Consider the following 23,822-nt stretch of genomic DNA (forward strand, 5'->3'; position numbering starts at 1 on the left):
ACATTCTAGATCTTGAAAAATGGCAGAGAGGATTCCTATTTCATTGGTTTACAACTGAGTGTTGACCAACGGACAAGGTAGGCCAACTAGAACCATCAAGCTTGCATTGTGCTTTAAAATAAAGAAATCTACAGAGCAGAGCAAAAATAATGAAGTGCTTGAATGAAATTGTGGCCTGTCAAAGCAAGTGAGAATGTTTTTCCCCTGAATTCACCCAAAGCTATCAGAAAAATTACACTGCAGATAATGTATTTTGAATTTTTATTCAGGAATTCTAGTTTCCTTTTTTCCGTGATTTATATTGAAAATATAAATAGATGCCCCAACTCAAAATATGTAGGATTTTTGGTAGGTAAAAACATTCTTTTTCCCTGTCCTTAACTGTTGGGAACAGACTGTAATAAAGAAAAAAATGCAACATATTTTCTTTTTGTAGAACAGAGATAGCTCTTGCCATTATATGGCTTCAGGTGCACTTTGAGGATAAGCAGGTTTTCTGTAAGCCTTTCTGGATGTCAGTATGCAGCACCATATTGATTTTTACATGTGATGTTAATTTAGGCCTGGATTCAGTTCAGTCTGGGTCTTGAAGTGCCTGGATAGATGCCTAGTAGTTCTTGGTTCTCCTCATAGTCTGCAGTAACAATGAGGAACCTCCACGATGTTAGGTGAACCAGATCACCTTCTGAAAATGAGGTGTCTGAGCTATTCCATTGTTTTTGTATGGACCCTAAGATGGATATGCTTTTAAGTGAAGTACCTTGTGTATGAGCATCTCTGTCACTTGCAGTCCAGTAGGAACATGTCTCCTAATAAGTGTTTGGTTGCCTGGTTATGATTTTTTTCTTTATTGTTTAGTCTACATGGATGTACAAGTTTTTCGATATTTGTATTTTACCTTATGGTAAGGCACATTGTCACAGGAATTTCCTTGTAGGTGGTTTGTCATGCCTTTTTCCTCTGCATGGGGGAAAGATCAAGCATTTTGCCAGTGTTACAAATAAAATCTCTTATCTCTGTAATAGGCACAGGGAATGTATGACTTGGGGGAAATGGTGAGCAACTGGGGTCTCTCATGCTGAAATGATGTCTGGCTTTCACATTGGCCCGAATGGTTATTTTGAGTATTGTCCTATCAGTTGCAAAAGTGTCAGCATATTGCTTAAATGTAAACACAACTTCAACACATACACCTACATCTTTGTGCAGAGAGGAAGGTTAGTGCAATTAGCAAAGAGGCAAATTGGTCAAAAAACCTTGTACACCTTAAGCTATGAATGGTTATATTAAACATATTGCAAAATTACTTTTTGTAGCATGGAAGCAATTCTGTTTGTATGTTAAAGAAGTGTTTTGTTGGATTGTTTTTCTTAAGCTGGATGGATGGCACTCCAGTGAATTATTTGGCATGGGCACCACATGAACCTAACTTTGCAAATAATGATGAAAACTGTGTTGTTATGTATAAGAATTTAGGTGAGTTTTGTATGTTTGTTCCTGAATTTAGTTATGTCTGTGTTTGTGTCACAACTTTTTTTTCTTCTGAGAGGCACCCCTTCCCCCTTTTTTTTGCTCTTTCGCAAAATGTCATAGAAGTAGACCATAGTATTGTTTTCAGGACTTAACAGTTTTGTGGTCTTGTGTTTGCCTTAAGCCTAGCATGGGGAAGCTCAGATAGAGGTCTGTGGTTGTGATTGCTATACAACTGGTTTATATTTTTTATTAAAATTGGCCTAATGTACCACTAAGAAATTGATATTTCTAGTACCTGGTTCTACACTGTTTTTAACATTCTGTAATCACAGTGTTTATAAAGTGATATATTTCTCCTGGATGCTGATATAGAATGATAATAAACTGAGATACTCTAAGGATTTGATCTTGCCTTTCAACTAAAAGCACTTTGTATAAGAACGAGTGAAACTGATCTCCATTTAACCAGCTCTGGATGTGGTGTCATACAGTTCCCTATTTATCTTACATTCAGGATTTTGGAATGATATAAACTGTGGTTATCCAAATCCCTACATATGTGAAAGGCACAACAGTTCCATTAATTCAACTGTTCCTCCAACAACATTTTCAACTCCAAGAGGATGTCATCCAACTTGGCTTTCCTTTCATAATAAGGTACTAGAACAAATACAGTGCGTGTTGGATGTTTGGCAGCATTAAATAGAAAACAGGGAATTATTTAATAATATTGTTTCTTATTAAAGTAAAATATTATTATTTTTTGCAAAGCCCTGGTTGACGCCTGCATGCTTTTTTTTGTTTGCCCATCCACTGTTTTGCAGGAAAGGTGCTTTTTTGATGCTTCTAATGAAGTGGCAGATGAACATATTCAGTTGCAGTTGACGAAAGTAATTCTCTAGTCATCTCTTCAAACCTTTGGATATGCATTTCCTAAAGAGTTTAGACAGAGTTCCTGAAGTATTGATGCTTTGACCTTGATGTTTTTTAACCAAACCATAATGCTTTGTCAGTACTGAATACATTTTGCCTTCCTTAACTTTACTAACATAGTATGCTTTGTAGAGTCAAATAAATAAACAGGCAGACTAATATCAGTCATGCAGAACTTACCACTGTTAGTTGACTGTCTATAAAAAGTCAGTTTTTGCTCATTTTCTAGGGATTTCAGATCAAATCTAGTATGTGTCTTGTTAAGCAAAACACTTTCTTGAGAACTTTAATTTTATATAGAACAAGGATCAGCACAAAAAGCTCATTTTAAGCTGAAAGTGTTTTTTTTCAGATAAATGCATTATTTTACTGCCTTTTCTCCGTCCTGCTTTGCTTAAAGCAGTGGTTTTCAATCTGTGAGGGATATTGGAGTAAAGATAATATACAGAGAATTTGTTCATGTTTTAGTGTTACAAAATATTTGGATCTACAGAAGATGAACGTGTCACTTGGCATGCTGCACGAACAGCTTGCATGAATTTAGGAGGAAACCTGGCCACTATCCCTAATGAACAAGTGCAAGGTACTGTGTATAGTTTTGTAGCAACTAGATGAGATTACATTTAATCTTTACAGGATGGCTGTTATATTTTTCTGAATATAGATGGGATTTGACTAATGGTTCTATGATCTGATTTTTGTTCCAAAACGTATAATTTTTAGAAATTTACAATGAAGTCTTTACCTGACTGTACCAAATCTTAATATTGTAATGTTGGCTTAGATATATATATACACATGTATATTGTCCTGGCAGCCAAAGTAGTGCTTTTTCTGCTTACACATGATGCCAGCTGGACCCAGCAAGTTCCATTCCAAATGATGTAGTTTCACTAGGTGGCATTAACATGCTGCATGGCTTTCATATTAACTCAAGCAGAACACCTTTAGGATGAGAACTTGCTGTCTCTGGGCAGCTTGGGACAGAGGTTTGACTGCTCATACACTTACCCACAACTCACCACATAGATGTACCATTCTTTTCACTAGAGGAGCTTATTTTAATGAACCTAACAGCTACATCCATGACTGGGGGAGATGAGCAGAGGGAAATTACCTCATGCTTGAATAAACATGGCACACATTCAAATTAAAAATCGGTGAAGATTTTGATAGATGTTAATAACACCCTCTTTTTAGAAATACTGTTTTATACTACAGTGATGAGAAAGAGATGTTGCACAACACATACTGTTTGTGAACTCAAAAGAGCATACTGAAAAATCAACCATAGTAAAACAAGTCCGTGTTGTAGTCTGAACAATTAAATAGTTTAAATTTAGACTGCTGTCATGAACTTAGTACTACTTATGTTTCCACATGTGAAGAGATGAAGAATCAAACTTTCACTTTTCAAACACAGTTAAATTCTTCTCCAGCATAATTTCTGCAGTACAGATTTCAGGTGATTGGTTCATGCACAGGGCTTGAATTCTAGGTAAAAGAGAAATGAGCAATAAAGTTATTAGCACAAAACTATTGTTATTGCTGGCAACGTAGGCATAAAGGCTTGGGTTCCTGCTACAGTTTCTAGCAGAACAGCAATGCTAACATTTGGCAAAGAAATCTACAGGTTTCATTCCTGGAAGTGTAAGTTACATTCATGTTAAAAGACTAAAGGAAGGTGAATGGTTGGTAGAGCAGACAGAAATTCATCTATTGTTTGCAGAGAAAAGTAAGCTCATAACAATGACTGTAGCAGTTGGCAAAAGCCATTATATGTTCATTTTATCACAGTGTTTGATGTATCTTGGATTAGTGGGTTGATGAATGCCAGCTGACCTAGCCTGCTCTATTTGTGAGCTAGCCATGCTAGCTAAGACACATAAGCACCTTCCTGGACTGTGCAAAGCTGTGGTAGTTAATTTACTTGTGATGAACAGTTCTGTTGAGGCTCATTTTAAGCACGTTGCTTGCGCATTCTGCTCCCTGCTAAGACAGTGCAGGCTATTGCTCAGGTTTTCCAGGGAGAGAGGAAACACTCTCGCAGTTCTATAACAGCACTACTTGTGCAGATGCACAAGTGGTAGGTGCTCAGTGGTGTTGTCTGATGCCACGGGGGGGTAACCACTCTGGTGGGATTAACAAAAATGTATGTGATCTACATGGCTGTATATTTCTAAGTCAATTGTGGGACTAGGATTTAAAAATATCTGGAGACATTTCTGTCATGCTTTTGGGAATCATCCCAGTACCAGGTTAGATACTTAGCTGAAGTATTTTGCCCAAAGCCACAGTTATATATGGTTCCTTGTTGATTAAACTCAAAAGTCACCTCCTTTTCATCTAACCTGCTTGTGTTGTCAACAATGAAGTGTTCTGTATTTCAGAAAAAATATTTAATATCACTAATCTCAGTGAGGCCAGACATTTCAATTGTCCTTCATTAAAAGTATTTCTCTTTTTCTTTGCCTTTTTTTACTCTAGCTTTCCTCACCTTCCACATGAAAGATTTTGTTACTGATACATGGATTGGATTAAATGATATAAATCATGAACTGAGGTTCCTCTGGACAGACGGAACAGGAGTTTACTTTACAAACTGGGCCAAAGGCTTCCCATCGGGACATATGGATTTATACTCATATGATGGCCAGGTAAATAGCAATCACAAATTGTTCACTGAAATTTGATTTTAGATTGCATTTATGGATTTGTTGGGATTTGAGACATGTTACTGCTTGACTTACTACTTTCATACTTTTATACATGTCGAATATAAATCCAAGTAGAGTGAATGGTTTTGAGCCCTTGTCAGTTGTTGTATTAGCTGGTGACAGGATCTGTAGAGTACTCATATGAAGTCTGGTTTCAGATTTCAATTCTCTGTGTCCATGAAGGCTACACTGTTTCTGTGTTCACCCCGCGTTCTCTCATAGGCTCTGGTAAAGAGGATAATGGGATTCCTGTCTCATGGCATTTTCCCCAGAAGCACACTGAATGAGCACATCCTCCTAGTCCTCTGACCACCATTGGGCCTGAACTTAGCAGGTTTCTCAGTTGGCATGTAGCTTGCAAGGGCCACTTACAAACATCCACCTCAAACAGCCATGTCTTACATAGAAACAAATTCTGTCAGTCACATTTGCAGAAAGGACATGCTTTATAAAAAGACAGCCATTCAGTTTTTATGAAAAAAAAAAAAAAAAAAAAAGAAAATCACTTCCCCTATTTATTTGTCATACAAACTGATCTGATAGGTCATGGAGTTCCTCTCTCTGATCTTACATGTTTAGATAGTTCTGTTCTATGGAACTACAGCACATTATAGTACTTGCTCTATTTCTCTTGAATGCCATTTTTAATGTAGAAAACTCATTTTTATGTATAATGTCCTTTTTCCTGTTTTTGAAAGTAGCACCTCTCACCTTGTTATTTCTAATGGAGGGAGAAAATTTGAGAGAATTCAGAGTGTAAAAGAGAAAGCATCTTTAAAATGTTACTTTGGGGAGGAACAATATATATTTTTCTCTTTTTATGAAAAGTAGTAGGATTTCTATGAAGTCTTCTGGGAAAACTTATAAAGTCCCTATTTTATAAATTTCAGATTTATTTTTAAGTTTACTTGACCTTAGCAAAAAATAAGTTATCATAGTTAATACAAAATACCATGCAACTGTTCAGTTTGAAAGATTTAAATCTCAATGCATTTCACTCACAAATGAAGTGTTTCTCTGTGAATCTCGTCCTGGACAGCAAAACCAAATAAGTAAATAGAATAAAGTAAATATGGATGCTTCATTGCACAAAACCATTTGTACCCATGCAGTCTTTTGCATTCATCACTGTTTGTTTAATATGTGCTAACATAGGTTCTAGCTATCGTGTCCATGTCAGAGAAGTTGAAATGTCACTGTAAGGGTGGTACTGACAGATCAATGGCTGCCTTTGGGCAGGAGCAGTTCTAATTTTGCTGTGTGTACTATTACAGCTTGCAACAATACATTTGGAGACTGATATGTCAGAAATGTTGCGTTGCCCATTGAGGGTCCAGGGTTTTTTCTGGGGCGAAGTTAACAGGTCTTTTCTACAATAGTTGATTTCACTTCTCTTGTGACATTGTCTGTGGCTTTCCTTCTCTCCATGCTGTATGTCTGGAGATATGACAATACTGGAATTTCTCTGGTCTGCTTATCCACCTCAATGTTGTGCAAGAGAGAGCAACATTAAGAAAGCTATGATGTGCAAGAGGAACAGAACCTCCACATCACAAAGCTTATGCTCTTAAATGTTACAGGGATATGAGACTAAAACTACAGCATTACTTGTGTCTGAAGATGTAAAAGGGGGACAAAAGTTTTGTATTTGCTTCTTCTAGCTATTTGTAACTGATTTTATATCTTTTTGCCTCGAGGCTGATTGTGTTGTCATGAGAAACAATCCTGTTAAGGAAGCAGGGAAGTGGGCTGATGAGAGTTGTGATAACAACAGAGGATATATATGCCAAATTAATGCAGGTACTTGTCTTTTTAGTTAAAACACAATCAAACATTATGGTTTTTCAGGGAATTGCTTGTGTGTGTGGATTTCAACATCATTTCACTTCCAATAAAGATACATCCAGAAATTGTTTTTCAGGCAGGAACATGAGGGTTATATGTGTCAGAGGTCCAGTTAGAGTCACTACTCTCAGCTGACCCTTCCCAGTAACTGCCGTGTTGCTACCTTCCTGAGCTGGAATTTGTATCTGCATCTTTGTGTTTAGTATGACCCTTGACATAATATTTGTTCCATGATTTTGCCTGTCATTTTCTGAACACATTGGCTTTCAAAACATGTTCTGGAAAATACTGGCTTGTAAATGTAACGTGAACTGTCTGGAGTGTAACTGTAACTCACCTGCACTGAACTTGAGCTAATTCACCTCCAAAAAGGAAATTTAAAAGCAATGAAAACCTGGATTTAAATATCTGATTGATTTTTAAGGACCGGTCTGTTGTGTAGTTTTTCTTTTCTCTGGCAAAAAAAATCCCTGGAAAACAACACAGTCTCTGCAAAACATTTCTTTTGATGAAAAAATATTTTATTAAAGAAATTGTGACCTAATCTAACCCTAATTAATTTCAGTAATACTATTCTGGAAGATTATACAGAATGGTCCTTTACTCCTTGTCAGAGGTTGCTTTAAGCAGCTCTTTTCCTTTCTACAGCTTTGTAATTGATTTTTACTACTGATGTTGGCTTAAAGAATAGCACATCTAACCCATGCTGATCAAAAGTCAGGGAATATGAAATCAAGAAAAAAGGCTTTTTGTTGAATTCTATTTGCAACCACAGTGAGATCATAATCCCCTTTTGAACAAGTATGTGAGTCTTTTTTCATCCTTTATTTTACAGATGCTGAGTTTCTGCCTTCTATAAGTTCATCCCCATCTAGCATTATCCGTTATGGTAACAGCAGTTATTTGTTCATCCATACCAAAATGAAATGGGAGGATGCACGAAAGAACTGCAGACGTGATCAATTTGACCTTTCCAGCATCTTAGACCCCTACAGTCATTCGTTCCTGTGGCTAAAGATGTTGAAGTATGGGGTGCCTATGTGGATTGGTCTTAACAGTAATATGGTAAGAACATCAAACTAATTGAACATGATGCTGTTTCTCTTATGGACAAATCAGGAACTGAAAAGTCTTACTATGTCACTTTACTTTAGCCTATTAGTTTTTATCTTGGTCCTAAATACTTTTATGTGCTGTCAGATTTACAGGTAGGAATCCGTCCTCTTCCATTATTCTGATTAAATTGTATATACTACATATCTTTTTCAGACTTTTTCTGTGATATTACACTCTGTGCACTTCCAAACAAGACATTTTAGTCTAGCATCTTGAAATATCTCTTTGCATGTATGGCGTAGTTAAGATAAAATCCACATATTTTAAGATGTACAGTGGAAAGCATTTATGCTAAATAACAATACTTAATTTTCAGAAATAGAATAAGGTGCTGTTGCTATGACTTTTTCAACATTTTTGAGGATAGTTAGCCAAATAATTAATTGGTTTACCTAATTTAATTTTATTTATCTCCCCTCTCCCAGTTCTTTGATATTTTGATACTTTCTGGATGTTAAAATACACAACCCTTTCTTCTTGGCACAGACACTTGTCCCACATTCACTCCATTTGGCTGAGCGCATGAAAGAAATAGAAATGAGTGAACATCCCTAAAACCCAAAAGACTCCCCTAACCTAATCAACAGGATGATTCACTGAGTTCACCAGCTTTGGTGGGAAATTATTAAGTTTTTAAATATGCTTTAAGTTAAAATAATCTACATTTCTTGAAGTTTGGGTGAAACAGATGGTACAAAAGTTAGTCATCAGACTTTCATTCCTACAAATTATTTTAAATGAAATTTTTATTAGTCCCAAATTAACAGTTTTCTGAAGTTCAAAATTAATTCAGTGTCACTTACTCTGCATTTCCTTTTGCTGAAAAGCATTTGTGGCACTGCTGTATTTCTCAATGAATAGCTGCTTGTCACAACATAAATTTAAAAGTTTGAGCCATTTGTATTTGTTACTGATTTCTAAAAAAAACCTTCTAGCACAAAGTGCTGCATAGACAGACATTTGACTGATGAAGGAATGGTTAATTCTTAGAATTTAATCATTTCTGTTGATTTGTTTTGTTCTTAGACCAATGGGCGTTATGAATGGATTGATAACTGGAGAATGAAGTATACTAAATGGGCTGAAGGGGAGCCAAAACAGAAAATAGGCTGTGTCTATCTAGACATTGCTGGAGCCTGGAAGACAGGATCCTGCAATGAAAGTTACTTCTCTGTTTGCAAAAAACCTGATGGTAAGAACTTGAATCTAACCATTGTAATTACAATGATTTTCTCTTTAGAGTTCATTGTGCTGGGTGGTCTGCTGATATATACTTAGATGCTGTTTTTTATTTCAAGACCTAAATAGATGAAACTATTAAAATTTACTTGGTTGAATGGGGCTGCTTTAAAATGAGGGCTAACACATACTAAGAAAGAGCTAGTGTGACTGTGAATAGCCATCACATTAATAATGTTACATATATTTTGCAAAGTTTAGACTAATGTTACTCTGCTATTTATTCTGAGTTTGAGTAAGCATGCAAGACCAAAAACCTCAAAAATGAAAAGGCAGTGGATGTTAGGTAGTAGTCACATGGGTATGGTGTTGAAGGGGGAAGAGCTGAATGACCAGGCCATAAGGTGTCACAAGGAATGTTTACCCCTAACAGCTTTCCAGGTTTTCCTTTTATTACTGAATAACAAACTACAGGTGGTATAGAAATGTTTAAGGATACTTCTTCAGGCTGCCTTCTCTTATGTTTTTGACCTGAAACTCCTGTTACTGTCATCTGATAATGCCTTCTGCCTTCCATGATATTAGAACACAGCCCACATGATCAAGTTCATATGGGCCCTAATTCAGCAAAGCAGTCAGGTGTGAAAATAACGTTTGTGAGTAAAAAGTGTTGAGCTGAACTTAAGAATGTGTTAAAAGATAAAAGTATGCTTGGATTCTTTGCTAAATTAGATTTCTTGAGACTACAGTTGCAGTACTTTCTGTTCATAGATTTAGGACTTTTTTGCATTACTGTGTTGTAGTAAGCAGTACAGACTACCAAGATTACTTTTTTTTTTTTAAACACCTGAGTGAGTTTTCCAACATTCAGTTAGAATAACCTATTCATGATAAAAGAACATATAAGAAGCTGTTTCTTTAAATTTTGTGCTTTCTTTGTTTAAATTTCTTTTTTTAAACAGTTCAAGCTCCCACAGAGCCCCCTCAGCTTCCAGGAAAGTGCCCTGAATCAGAAGGACACAAGTCTTGGATCCCTTTCCGAGGTCATTGCTACTACATTGAATCTTCATCTACAAGAAACTGGGCCCAGGCATCTTTAGAATGTCTTCGACTAGGTAAGTATCCTCCTTAAAAAAAGAGCACATCTTTCTGACTTGTTTTTCCTCTCTGTGGAAAGCTGAACATGTGCTATGTATTTTTGTGATTTCAAGGATGGTCCAAGTGTCCATGGACAGGACAGTTGCATCCAACTGTTGCCTTGATTTGGGAGGAGATGAAAAATAGTTGCCTACATGTCTTTCATGTGGGTGGGACCAGGCATTAGAGGAGCTGTGTGGCCTGGAGTGGAGATCACAAAAGTGGAAACTCTGTCCTTTGACCCTGCTAGGAGGTAGTCAGCCTCATCCACAGCAGTGACTAAATCTTATTTTAATGGCATTTTATATCTTTTGTATTCCTGATCTAATTCACCCCTTGATTATTGCAGTTTTATGTCACTGGAATGACAGTTAGAACTCTCTAGACTGGATAGTATATTAGTAAACTAGGGTTGTTGTGTTGTTTCATTCTTGCAACTTCCTTCTCCGGGAAAGTGATGTAAGATTCATTATGCTAGAATTCATATGTCTATAGCATTGGTGTATATAGCATTGCTGGTAATGTGACTTAGGTGTCTAACCTCCCATTAGAGTATGCAGAGATCTTGCTCATGCGGTCAGTGGAACTGAATACAGATTCATCTTCACTGGAAGTATGTATTGGCATTTGGTCAGGTGAATTGCACCCTAAACTCCACTGACTGGGTTGATTAAGTCTCCACTGATAATAAACCTACCAGTGAAACTGATGTCAAATATAGACACCTAGAGCTGGGTAAGAAGAATCTCACTCTTTCTGCTGGTACTCAGGTTCATTGTTGAGTTCTCATGAGCTAGTATGTTGCCATCTCTCATTTGAGAAACTAGTATTTCTGAGGGAAGGTTCAAGTTTGGTATATGTTGTTTAAATCTCACTATATATTCTCCACATCAACATTTGCATAACATTTGAATGAAGATACTTGATAATATACTTTTAAATATAGAAAACACTCCATAATAGAAGACTTTTGCTGTAGCTCAGTCTTTAAGACTATGACAATTGTTACAGTGTGAGCCATTTCCATACAGTCTTCTGAGTTCTTTTGTTGGCATGACAGATAGTCTTTGAAAGCTGCAATGTATGTTCTTAGTTATGCATAGTCAAAAGAACCTTGACAGCTGTGCACACAACAGCTGTTGTCTGTTATCTGCAGTTCTCTGCTTTAAGTGGAATGGTTATAACTTTGAATAAATAACATTTCTTTTCTTTGGAGGACTGAGTTTCTGAAACAGACTTTCAATAAGAAGAGTGGGGCAAATAAATGGACGAGTTTTAAGGTGAAGTTTGAGAGGAATTGAATGATGATATTGCATGTGATAGCAGGTGCCTCCGCTCACTAACTCAGGTTGTCCACAGCTGTCCCATATCTTTGTTGTTGGAATCTGCAGTTACCTCAGAATTGCCTTTTTCTGTTGAACTAAGATTCCTGAAAAAAGGCACTGACCATTTGTTTCAGCATATGTGGTCAAAGACTGGTGTTATGTGGAATTTAAAATTTGAATGCTAGTATACTTAAGACTTCACATCACTGACAGCCCTTTCCCTTCAGTGCTAACCTTAATCTTTCACAGTAATTGTTAGGGCAGGCTGAATCCAACAGCCCAGCAGAAGCAAGGTTGCCATGGCTCTATGCTCCCAAGTCCAACCAGTGACAAGGCTGAAAATGTGTTTCCTGTAGGTGCACACACACATGTACAACACATCTATACATACGTTCATGGCTGGCCACAGAGTAGTCAATCCCCCATGGTGTCTCCCGTAGATACACACAGGGGCACACACACATACAGATCTAGCTGGAACTCCCCTGTTCCCCCAGTAGCCATCCCCTCCTTGGTCTCACACTTAGAGATGCACGCACACCAGCTGATTCAGCAAAAGAGGAACAATTAGAAAAACATAAAGACTTTAGTGAAAAAAGAGGAACGTTCCATGTTCTCTTATATTCTTCTGTCCCTGCTTGCACTCTGGGTTTTGTTTGCAGTTGGACATTTGCCAATTATATCTTACCCATAGTAGAATTCTGAACCATAGTAGAATTTATCAGTAGCTCAGCAGTGATTCAAATGACTTTTATATTTTCATTCTCTGGAACTGTGCCTTCCTTACCTGAGAAAAAATAACTTCAAAAATTGAACAGCCAAATCAAATGCCAAACACAGGTATTGCTCCATACCTACGGACTGGATTCCAGCCCGACGCTAAAGAGAACTGAAGAGGCACTTTCTCCAGTGTTTAATGCCCCTCCATACAAAGTCACATTGCTCATTCTGTCTTCTGGCTCCATGCTGTGACTTCTTGACTTTGCTAGAGCATCATACAGAATGAATTATGGCAGAATGCCTAGTGTTGTATGTGGATAACTAACAGGGTATTACACTGACTGGGCAAGAGATGACCAAGATGATCATTCTTTCTGATGGCTACAAAGAGAATGTAGGAAAATAAACAAGACCTGGTTAAAGAGTTACACTAAGGACCGTGCTTCAGAAAGTCAGCAAAGTCTGTGCTGTACATGAGCTATAGAAAGGATCAGAAAACATTTAATCATTAATGTGTGAAGTTACATTATGCACAGACTGAAGTCGTGTACTTTTTACTAAAAACCTTTACATTTTTTAGAGTGCTTTTGTTTTCTTTTAAATAGTAACACATCAGTAGAAATTTATGCTAGTTACCATATTAGCCTGTTGTATTTTGCCTAGAGTTGTTTTTCAGTTATGTTGCTATTTCCCAGTGGATGGGGGAACAAATAAAATGCTAGTGCAACGTCATGGAAATGATAAGAAATGCATCAGCAAGAATGCTAGAGTCCTTCATAAGATATTATCCAAAGTTAGTTTCTGTTTTGAACTTCAAACTCTGTTTAGAATTTGGCACAGATAATCAGTGGCAAAAATAAGACTCACATTTGACAGGACAATGAGAATGCTTTCCACTGTGAAACTTATGTCTCTAAGAGAGGTTTTTTTTTTCTTTGTGTCTTCCAGGTGCCTCTTTGGTATCAGTTGAAGACTCAGCTGAAGCCAACTTTCTGGCATACACCATTGAACCACTTGAAGGGAAAACATCAACTTTTTGGACAGGAATGTACAGAAATGTGGATGGTAATTTCTTTACTTTTGACATCTTTTTGTTTGGTGAATAATTGTCACAAGCTGTTTGACATGGGTGTTGAAAATGTCACGTTATACTTCTGTAATACATAAAAAGTGAAATTAGAAAAGGCAATATATTCTCATCATAGGGGAAGCTGGTCAATTGTAATCAAGGAATAACCAGTAATATATAACAGAAAGACCAGGCACAGAAAGTTCATTTTAAAGCAAGAAAAATAATTCACAACAAAATAAGGCACAAAAGTGCATATAGCAGAGTACAGACAGGACCATGCTGGGAGTTGAGCCAAACTCAGATGTTTCTTGTCAAATGTGGAGAGGCCCTGGGTTGATGGGCTTGAGATACTCCAATTTTTGAGCTAGACAATAATATGGCTAACATTACCTCTAGTCTTTGGAATCACCATCCTGGAATGACCAGTCACCCATCTGTAGTTACAGCTGGCCCTCAGAACAGCTTCACCTTGAAGCTGGAATTGTTTGTGTCTTTGGAATTGTGTATCACAAGTTTTTCTATTTTCTCTCTCACTGTGAGGAAGGTAAGGTAAGAGAGAACAGGCAATAGGCTGCTTTAATTAAATCTTAAACTTGCTGATTATTGCTTTTTCATTAATACAATTAGTATTCAATTAAACAGATATTTCTGTTGTTACGATAGACCTAAAAGTTACTTCAGTCTTGTGCTGTTCAGACTAAAGGGTCCAGTATAACAATGTGAAAGGCAGGACTGCGAAATTGTTCAGGTGACTTGGGGTGGGGTTTTCTTGAGTTTTGCAAGGTTTTTTTCGCAACTTCCTGCTCAACCACTTCAATGACAAACTAGTTGGGGAGAAGACAACTGTTCAATTACAGTACTTGAATCTTAACCAGGAAAAGTTTTCAGTAGAGGATGAAAGAATTTGAAGAGAGTAATGATTTATAAGCGTAACACATAAAGAAAAGCTGAAGTTTACTCATGTGGTTAATTGACACATAAAATGTTTTTTGAAGTGGGTCTAAAGCAGGTGCAGAACAATACAGCTCTCAGTGATCACAAACACAAGAGCTGCTTCAGCAAGTACATGTCATTATATTACTAGATAGTGATTATAGTGGTTTCAGCATAACTGCATAACTAGATTTCATATCTTTGGAAAAGCGATTGTATCCAGATGCCATGCCCTGACACAAAGGGTGGCAGGCATTTAAAAAAAAAAAGGCAGCAAAATATGAAGACTCTTATAAGAAAACAAAACATAGCTTTCATGCTGAGTCTAAGAATTTTCTTGTTTGAGTACAATTTAAGAGTCACAAGGGGCACATTTATTCTAAATAAATAATACTATTAAAAGAAAGAAAGAAAAAAAGGAACCGGAAGGAAGAGACAGAAAGTCCCAGCATAGTTGAACAAGAGTGATCACAAGATTTTTGAAGCAGATATTTAAAGAGGAAAATCGTGTGCGTAAAGTCAGTGCAAAGCAGCAGAAACTGAAAACCAAATGGAATAAAATTGGTCTTAGAAGGACTTCAGTGGGGGCTTTGAAAAAAATAATACAAAACCTCCCTACAAATTACTGAAACAAAGGACATTCTGGTGAAGATAAATTAAGTTTTGACATCAGTAATTTCTATAAACTGAATAAATAATTGACACTGCACCATTGCAATAAATTGTGGGAGATACTTCTTTAAACTTTCTTGCTTTTGTAACATCATAAGCCAGATTAGCCTGCCATTTTCCAAAAATTGATGTTGTATCATTTGCATAAAAACTTAAGGGCAACATGATGTATCAGATTAAAAATCTAAATGTCTAGTGGCCTGTCTCCAAGAGTGGCCACAAGTAGATTTCTCAGGAAGGCAATAAATGTGGAGCAGGTGTCAACATGGAAATGAATACGATCTTGTTTTTCCATATTCAATGTTTTTCCAATTAGGAGAATGGTTGTGGTTAGACAACACTGCAGTGAATTTTGTCAACTGGAATGTAGGAGAACCTTCCCCTCAACAAAATGAGCACTGTGTTGAAATGTACGCAAACTCTGGGTACTGGAATAATATCTATTGCTCTTCATACAAAGGCTATGTTTGTAAAAAACCAAAAAGTAAGTGCTGCTTTTATGAATTTGTTTTGTGTATGGAGTATGCTCCTTGTGTGCTAGTATTAGTAGATGGCAATTACACACAGTGCACTTTAACTGGGTGTTTTGAGGTTTTATAAATGCCAAGGAATGCACATTTGCATGCCAACATAAAGACAGAATAACTCTTGTCACAAAGTAGAAGTTCTGGCCTCTGCTCAAGTCCCTTCAGAATTGTTTTAAAAAGATTGTGTTCCTATCTTAACTGTACCTAGTGTATACACTTAATAAGTTTGCCTGTTCTGTATCAATAATTGTTCAGTAATCACAATGTTAGTACTGTGCCTTGCACACACAAATTTATCTCATCTATTTGAAAATATGTTCCTTAGGGTATCCCCTCTGCTCAGCCCAGGGAGTACTCTTTGCTTCTTTCCCTCTGGCAGTCTCACATGCATGCATTTTCTGAGTATGAAGTAGTGTTTCTGTGAACTGAATATTTATGCATTGTGAATTAGTGAACAGTTTTGGACCTTTTGTCTCTGTGTTCTCCTGTTTTGAGAAGATGAATGAATGAAAATCAAAGCAAATAGCATAGTCTGAATATGCTAAACTGAAAGTGTCCTGAAATAGTTGAACATGCGAATTTGACGGTAAGGACTTCTACTGCACAGGTGTTCCTAAGAGCCATCCTAATAATTTCTTCCAGCATGTACTGCAATATCAAAATCTCTTACTAATGTTTACTGAGAAAAGTGAAATGCATGTAGTAGCTGAAATATGCCTACTTCCTCTACAAGACTGGAAATGAGAGAAATTCTGCTATCCTTTCTATAAATTTGCTGTCATGCAAAATTATTCTTACTTACTCAGATGCTTGTAATGATGACTGTATCTTCTACAGGAAATACTGCAGAACTGTCAGATGTAACCATCCATTCACAATCTACTTATCTGTCTTTTTACATTGTGATTGACAAACAAAAAGGCACTTTATTTTCATTCTCTATCCAGAATAGTCATAGATGTAGGTAACAAGTGTTAAAATCAATGGCCACCCTTCCTTTTCAACCATTCAATTCACCTGTTTGTGCTCGTACCGGCATTCACCTGTTTTGATGCTGAGCCATTTCAAGGAGCTGAAGCAGATGAAAGCTAGTTACTTTTTCTAGGATTAGCTTCAGCCAGTCTAGCCTCCTAAGCTGGAATGCCATGGAATCTGCCAAATGCCAGTGTCAATGCAAGGACTATATAGTTGCTCACTCAAGAACAGGACACAATTGAGTCAGTCTGACATTTCTGTCACAGGAATGCAGCTTGGCTTGGCACAGTTCTGCAAAGCTGTCATAATGCTCCCTTTGCAGAATTGAAAAAGATGTATTCAATAGCTATAGGGTAATAAATGGGGTGTTAGAAGCATGATTTTACCTAGTTGCACTTGCTATGGCTTGTTATGTTTGCTGTTTTCTGAAGAGGCTGCAAATGCAAAACTGTGACTGAAATCTTCCTGTAGAATAGGTGTTATTTTCTGTTCCATTTATTGAGGTAATTTTTACCATAGTAATTTGAAATTCTGTAGCAGGTCTATTTCATGAATAATCTAACTTTATTTCGTGAGTAAGGAGGTGGTCTAAAGAACTATTCAGCAGTTCAACAGGTGCTAGTTGATCGTGCTACAAATAGTGACTAGGTATATTATGTTCATGACATCTCACTCTTCAGGAATAGCAGATTCATATCCCTAAATATACTGCTTGTTTAACATGTAGGTAGGTTTAGCATGCAGTCATCTCATACCAAAACCCAACAGTGATGTGCATAATATGCATGATCAGTGCTATACCAAAATTGGTCAGTCAGTTTTGGTGAGGAACAAGGAATAAGTGTCTATGTTATTATATTCCAAAAATTTTCCAGTCAAATGAAGCAGTGCAGCCAGAGGATTATTTTCGAAATTTGCATAATGTAAATTATTCCTCCTATTCCTTGTCACATTTCTGAGACTGTTTCTTTACACTGTGCTTTTGGACATCAGATAGCATTATCTTCACAGAATCACAGAACGATTGAGGTTGGAAGGGATGTCTGGAGGTCATCTGGTCCAATCCCCTGCTCAAGCAGGGCAACCTACAGCCAGGTGCCCAGAACCATGTCCAGATGGGTTTTGAGTATCTCCATGCACGGAGACTCCACAACCTTCCTGGACAACCTGTGCCAGTGCTTAGTCATCCTCATAGTGAAAAAGTGTTTCCTGATGTTCAGAGGAAACCTCCTGTGTTTCAGCTGGTGCCCATTGTCTCTGGTCCTGTCACTGTGCGCCACTGAGAAAAGCCTGGCTCCATCATCTTTACACTCTCCTTTCAGATACTTGTATACATTGATAACATCCCCTGTGAACCTTCTCTTCGAGGCTAAACAGTTCCAGATCTTTCAGCCTTTCCTCACATTAATTGATGCTCAAGTCCCTTCATCATCTTATTGGCCCTTTGCTGGACTCCCTCCAGCAGCGCTCTTATTCTCTTGTACTGGGGAGTCCAGAACTGGACACGACATGTCATGTAGCAAACATGCAATGCCTCCAGAAAGCACTTCATCTTAAATGATGGCCCACTTTTCCCAGCAAGCCAGATTTTGTGGTCCAGAAATTAAATTTTAAATGAGCTACAAACATTTTAGTTTGGATGTGGTATGTGCTAAGACACTTTGGAGTTCATGAGTGATTCCAATTGTCTATGTACGTAGAGAATTAGTCTTCTGACAAACCAAATTTGTTACATTTGCTATGTTTATGTAAGATAACAAGTACTGCAAGAATTTGTAATTATATTGAGGATTGTGTTTGATCATCTCTGTCTTGAAGATGCTGTGTAGATTTTCTTGTGGTTTTACACTGATGTCAGCATCTGTCTCCATGGAGCTCTTTTTGATGTTTCCTCTTTTCTGCTAGGCTATGTAAATAACTACATGTGAGACCAGAATACAATAGACCATTGTGCTATGGCTTTTGATAGGTGTATATAGCTTTGTATGGACTAAACCCAAGTGTTTTCAGTATTTAGTGGTATGTATTACAATATATTTCTCTGAATATAATTGTCAGTATGTTCCAAATATAGAAATAAATAATAAATAATATAGAAATAAATAACAGAATAATGCAATAACATAATTCTTTTTCAATGTTTTGAAATGCCAGCAACCGAAATGCCACCAGAAGCTGAAATGCCACCAGCTGAAATGCCTACAAAGGGTAAAAACATTGTCTTTCAAGTACACAAAACCTAGTCCTGTGTAAGATCATAAACAGAACAAATCATATTCTGTATTATCTCTCCTACATTTTCTGACATACTTGAGTACCATATCTGTTTCCTAGGAGCATATTATTTCCTAGTAGAATGCAATATACTCCATTCAGTGTCCAAATGAAGTTTTAAAAAAATAATAATTTGTGATAGAGCATGCAATGTTAGCATTTTAAAATCAATTAATTTTATGTTGCTACCTTTGTTTCTCATTATTTTGAAACAAATGGAACACTTTTCCCTAAAACATCATGCTTTCTAAAGAGTTTCCAGTAATCAGATAAAGAGTATGTAGCGTCCTCTTGATTTCTTTGTATTTGTTTTCAGCAATGACAAAGGACGAGAAGGCTCCTACACTGAACCATGGTAAAACAGGAGTTGTAGTTATTGTTGTCATCCTCATCCTAATGGGAAGTGGCCTTGCAGGCTATCTCTTCTACAAAAGAAGAAAGAATCGCTTGTCAACAAATGACAGCTTTGAGAACAATTTGTATTTTAATAGTGATGCAGTTCCTGGAACTAGTGACACAAAGGATCTTGTGACCAACATAGAACAGAATGAACATGCGACACTGTAATGTAATAAAATGAAATGTAATGTAATATGTAATGTAAAATGTAATGTAATAAAATGAAATGTGCCTTGTTTTAATAAAATTATGCAATTAGAATTAAGCCAAAGCTATTTTCTCATGTGCAAATACTGTAGCAGCCAGTTTCAGTGTGTGTGTAATGCTATACACAGCAGTTACTTTTATTTTGTAACCATTGTATAATGTGTAAGATTTCAGAACTCAATGATTTGGTGACCCACGCTGGTGAGTGCAGGTCTTAAGAAAAGAGGTGATATTGACTAATTATTAAGTGGAACAATAGAAATGGATGCAATAAGGGAGGTAAAATGTAGATAGATCCACTTGAGAAAGCTCCCAAGATTTGAAGTTTCTGCACCAGAGTTATTTCAAGCCATGCTAATGCACAGATTCCGCAAGCTATTCAGCAAACATATCTCTAATTCTACCACCTTTCAAGTATTCCTAGGGACTTAACTACAGGGCTGGTTGCTAGATGACAAGTCTGTATGTAGGCACATCCTCTTTGAACCACGTGGGGAAAAAATCCTTTTATGATATAATTTCAGTTCCCACAATTTCACACAACACAGAGAACCAAGTATGTAGTTCTTGTAGTTTATGTATTCTAGGATTTAATCGGGTAAAATCTGGGTGCAGGCCTGTGGAATGGGAAAGTGTGGTTGGCGTTAACTGCCAGTGTTCTGGCTGGCCACAAGTGGGTTTGTCTGGGAGAGGTGATGAAGGTCACAGCAAAACTTCCTTCTTATCAGGACAACAGCTACTGAGGAGCGGGAGGAACATTACCTACACATGTTCTGAAAGTTTACAGGAGCACTGGATAGCTGTTATGGTGATCACATATTGGTACTGCTCTCCTACTGCCTCTCAATAAGTACCATAGGTTTGTGGGGTGTGTGCTGGAAGTCAAGAACAATTTATCTTTACCAACCTATTAGTTACTACTGATTTTAATTCCTTTCCAAAATGGCTAGACCAGTTACCATTCATGGAAGTCTTAGATTCCCCAATGTGGAGCTTATATTCCTAATTTTTGTAAATCTTGTAAAATGTAATTCATACATGATTCCTCACTTGCATACAAAGGTTTGCAAGGTTTGGTTTTGTGGTTTCAGATTTTGTTCTGTGAAATAAATAGTAACTAGCTTTGATTTTTTAAATAGTTTTTCATTTTGTAGTCTTGTATATATAAGACTAACAGGATAAAGTTAAAAAGGAGATGATAAAACCATGGAGACACTCCATCCAAAGTTGTGATCAAGTAATATATTGACCATATTTTCCTGAATCGGTCCCAGGATTGTCTGCTCAAAAGCAAGACAAAAATGTCAGCTGATTTATTAAAAATCTTGAATTACATATGCGTGTAGGTAAGATGGGGAAATTCATCCTGGGACTCCTTTTCTCTGGCTCTGCTCCCTTTCTCCCAGTTATTTCCTTGCCTCTGTTCCTACTGCTCTTTCCATTTTTAATGCACAGCTGTTTGAGCATGTCTTTTCAAGGAGTAGTACCTCTAATGGTTCTTCATGCCACCTGATGTGGCTTCTGCCAGAAACCTCCCGACTGACTGATTCATGATGTTAAGGATGACACCGTTTCAATTATATGGAGAAGTGGTGCCAGCTAGAAAGGTATGTGAAAGGGACAGTGAACGGTCAAGAGGCCGAGATTGGAATCTCAGCCTCACTGCACTGGCTGTTGTGCAAACAACAAACAAGTGCGGTTTCTACCCAAAAGAAGTTCAGTCCTGTTCTGGGGGACTGCACAATCTTAAGGCAGTATCTGCACAGTGAGTGATTCTTCCAGATAACTTTTTATCACATGTATCACATATGAAAATGTATGATTGGAAAGAAAAGAAAGATTGAGGGGATGTCTCATTTCTGGTGCTTTGCCATACTTATCAGGTACATCTCTACAGCTGAAAAGTGTCAGGGAGAGAATCCAGGTACTACAGCCTGGATGGTCTTGAACTCATTCACCCATTTATACTGCCTGAAATCCAGCATCATCTTTGAGTTGAAGACAATTAAAAATGCCATGCTAGTTAATAGCTGGCAGTTGGTGTAGCTGCTTCTGTGAAAGGCTGTGTCTGTTCTGCTCTCCTGTTCAAATGGGTACAGAAAAAATAGAGGATCCAAATCAGAAGCTCTACTCTAAAGATGGATCTACTTGGCTTGCTCATTTTAGAAAAAGCGTGAGTGAAAAAGATTTGAAAGATTTTCGGAAGAGGAGGAAATTTAAATTTACTGTCCCTCCTATTGCAATACAATGGGATTGAAGCAAATTTCCCATTAAAAAGAGGAAACATGGAAGCAGTGGCATTTACAGGACAGGAAATCATTACGGTTCCATGTAGTAAGCTGAAGATGAGCACTGATACTTTATACACAAACTCTAACAGGAATTTTTGAATGGAAGGTAGAGAAACAAACAAGCTTGAACACTTTAAACAATACCTCATTAATATAAGAGTAAATTGAAGTCTTTTACCTAGGGAGTTGTAATTATAAAAAGTCAGATTTCTTGGTTTTTTTTTTGTTTTGGTGGTGTTTGCTTGGGTTTGGTTGTTTGGGTTTTTTTGTTTGTTTGGTTTTTTTTGTTGTTTGGGTTTTTTTTTTTCTCCCCCCCCCCCCCCCCCCCCCGCTAGTACCTTTCAGTGATGGCAACCAATTTATTAGACTGTCTGAATACAGAGTCCAGTCCCAGGTTTTTAGCATCATATTTCCTTTGGTCATACTTGTGACAATAATGATCATACAATTTCAAGAAAAATTGAGAGAGTAGTTTCCAAACTAGTATTCCCTTTCCACACCCTCATGTTAATTCCATCTTCTCTGGACTGAGTTGTTGTGTAATGGTTTTACCAAACATCATTTGGTGATCTGGCATTATGTCGTCTTTTTCTGCTACCAAGCTGCAATGCTCCTGACAAGTGATTGACTACATCAAAAAAGTTTTGAAGATTGGGCTGGGAAAATTATACATGCTGCTCTATTTGACTGAAAAAAAGCAGTGTGTCTTCTTGGAAATGATTCATATTCATATGGATGCAATATAATTTGTTACTTAATGTATTCTGATCCTTCACCAATTCTTTCAGCCATTTTCTACTGCCAGCTGCTATTGCTGTCGGGATCGGTCAGTTGCCTTAGAACCCCCCTGTTGCTCTTGTGATCTCTTATTTTGTCTCCTGAGTAGATGCCACTACTTAGGGGAGGTTTCAGGCTGTATGCTGCATAAATATACATTCACAGAGGAATTGGGATCTCGCTTTTCTGAATATTCTTGCTATAAAACCAAGGAAAATATTTTCTTGATAAACAAGATGAAACAGAAGTGATGGATAGAAAAGCAAAGGAAATTTTTAACTGATCACTAGTAATTCATATCCATAATCCTCTGATTCTGCCAAGATTTCTTACGTTTGATCTTGTTGGTTTAGATAAATGAAAGAAAAAATAACATTGATTATGTGGCATGAAAATATAGCATGAAAGCGCGAGGTGCCTTATGTTGCTCTTTCAATATGTTTTGGGCCTGTCTAAAGAAATGGAAAGCTTGTTCAGTATCTGCATTTTTTTAGACTAGAATGTTTCTACTGAGGTTTAGACCATGTCTTTTTTAAAAAAAAAAATGTTTTCAATTAGAAACTGCAATTGTGGTATATGTGGGGATTCTGGGTTGAAATCTTATATCAAGTTATAGCAGGCTAAATGATCACAAAATTCCTTTCAGATTTTAATACCAGTGGTTTTTTGAAAATGAATTATTTAACTTCTGTAGGGAAGCATCTGGCTGAACCTGGATGGACTCACCCATGCATTTCCGCCGGCAGCTGAGGAATGACTTGATGGCAATATTTGATAGCGTGTAAAGGTTTGTCTCTGCACATTGCTACGTTTCTTGATGCCCTTGTGCTTAATTTTCATTTCCCCTTTTCTCCAGAAGAGTTCAGACTTCAGAGAAAAGGTGGCGAATCTGCACACTGTGAGTGTAACTTCCTGCCCACGAGCAGAGATTGCCAAAGGAACAATGCTGACTCAACACAAAACCCAGCAGCCTTTCTTCCTCGCCACTTCTAAACTGTCAGGCTGTGCCTTGCCAAGTGGAAGATGCTGGAGTGCATCTTTGCAATCTTCTGATTTTCTTTCCCACTTTGTGGGCTGTGATGGGGTCTGCTCAGACAACCATACAAACACTAAGGTGAAGGTGACCTTAGTATGTTTTGCTCTCTTTCAGCCTCTCTCAGCAGATCATCAATAGCAGTCCTTCACCAAACACCGATCTTTCTTCAGAACAGAACTAGTTTCTTTTTTCCTGTTGTAATTGTACTTGTTGC

General features: G+C 37.3%; 1 protein-coding gene across 1 annotated transcript in view; it reads left to right on the top strand.

Moving 5' to 3' along the window:
• The window catches only part of MRC1 (mannose receptor C-type 1), a 62,538-nt gene extending 42,976 nt beyond the window's left edge, over positions 1-19,562 (top strand). The window contains exons 18-30 of the mRNA XM_052803602.1: positions 10-77; positions 1,376-1,476; positions 1,988-2,130; positions 2,875-2,989; positions 4,894-5,063; positions 6,821-6,923; positions 7,804-8,033; positions 9,111-9,276; positions 10,226-10,378; positions 13,394-13,510; positions 15,439-15,606; positions 18,779-18,832; positions 19,215-19,562. Of these exons, the coding sequence (XP_052659562.1) occupies positions 10-77; positions 1,376-1,476; positions 1,988-2,130; positions 2,875-2,989; positions 4,894-5,063; positions 6,821-6,923; positions 7,804-8,033; positions 9,111-9,276; positions 10,226-10,378; positions 13,394-13,510; positions 15,439-15,606; positions 18,779-18,832; positions 19,215-19,465 (1,839 nt within the window). The 3' untranslated portion in view covers positions 19,466-19,562. The remainder of the gene's footprint in view (positions 1-9; positions 78-1,375; positions 1,477-1,987; positions 2,131-2,874; positions 2,990-4,893; positions 5,064-6,820; positions 6,924-7,803; positions 8,034-9,110; positions 9,277-10,225; positions 10,379-13,393; positions 13,511-15,438; positions 15,607-18,778; positions 18,833-19,214) is intronic.
• Positions 19,563-23,822: the final 4,260 nt, after the last annotated feature.

The sequence above is a fragment of the Harpia harpyja genome, chromosome 1, assembly GCF_026419915.1.
Source record: "Harpia harpyja isolate bHarHar1 chromosome 1, bHarHar1 primary haplotype, whole genome shotgun sequence".
Classification (NCBI taxonomy): domain Eukaryota; kingdom Metazoa; phylum Chordata; class Aves; order Accipitriformes; family Accipitridae; genus Harpia; species Harpia harpyja.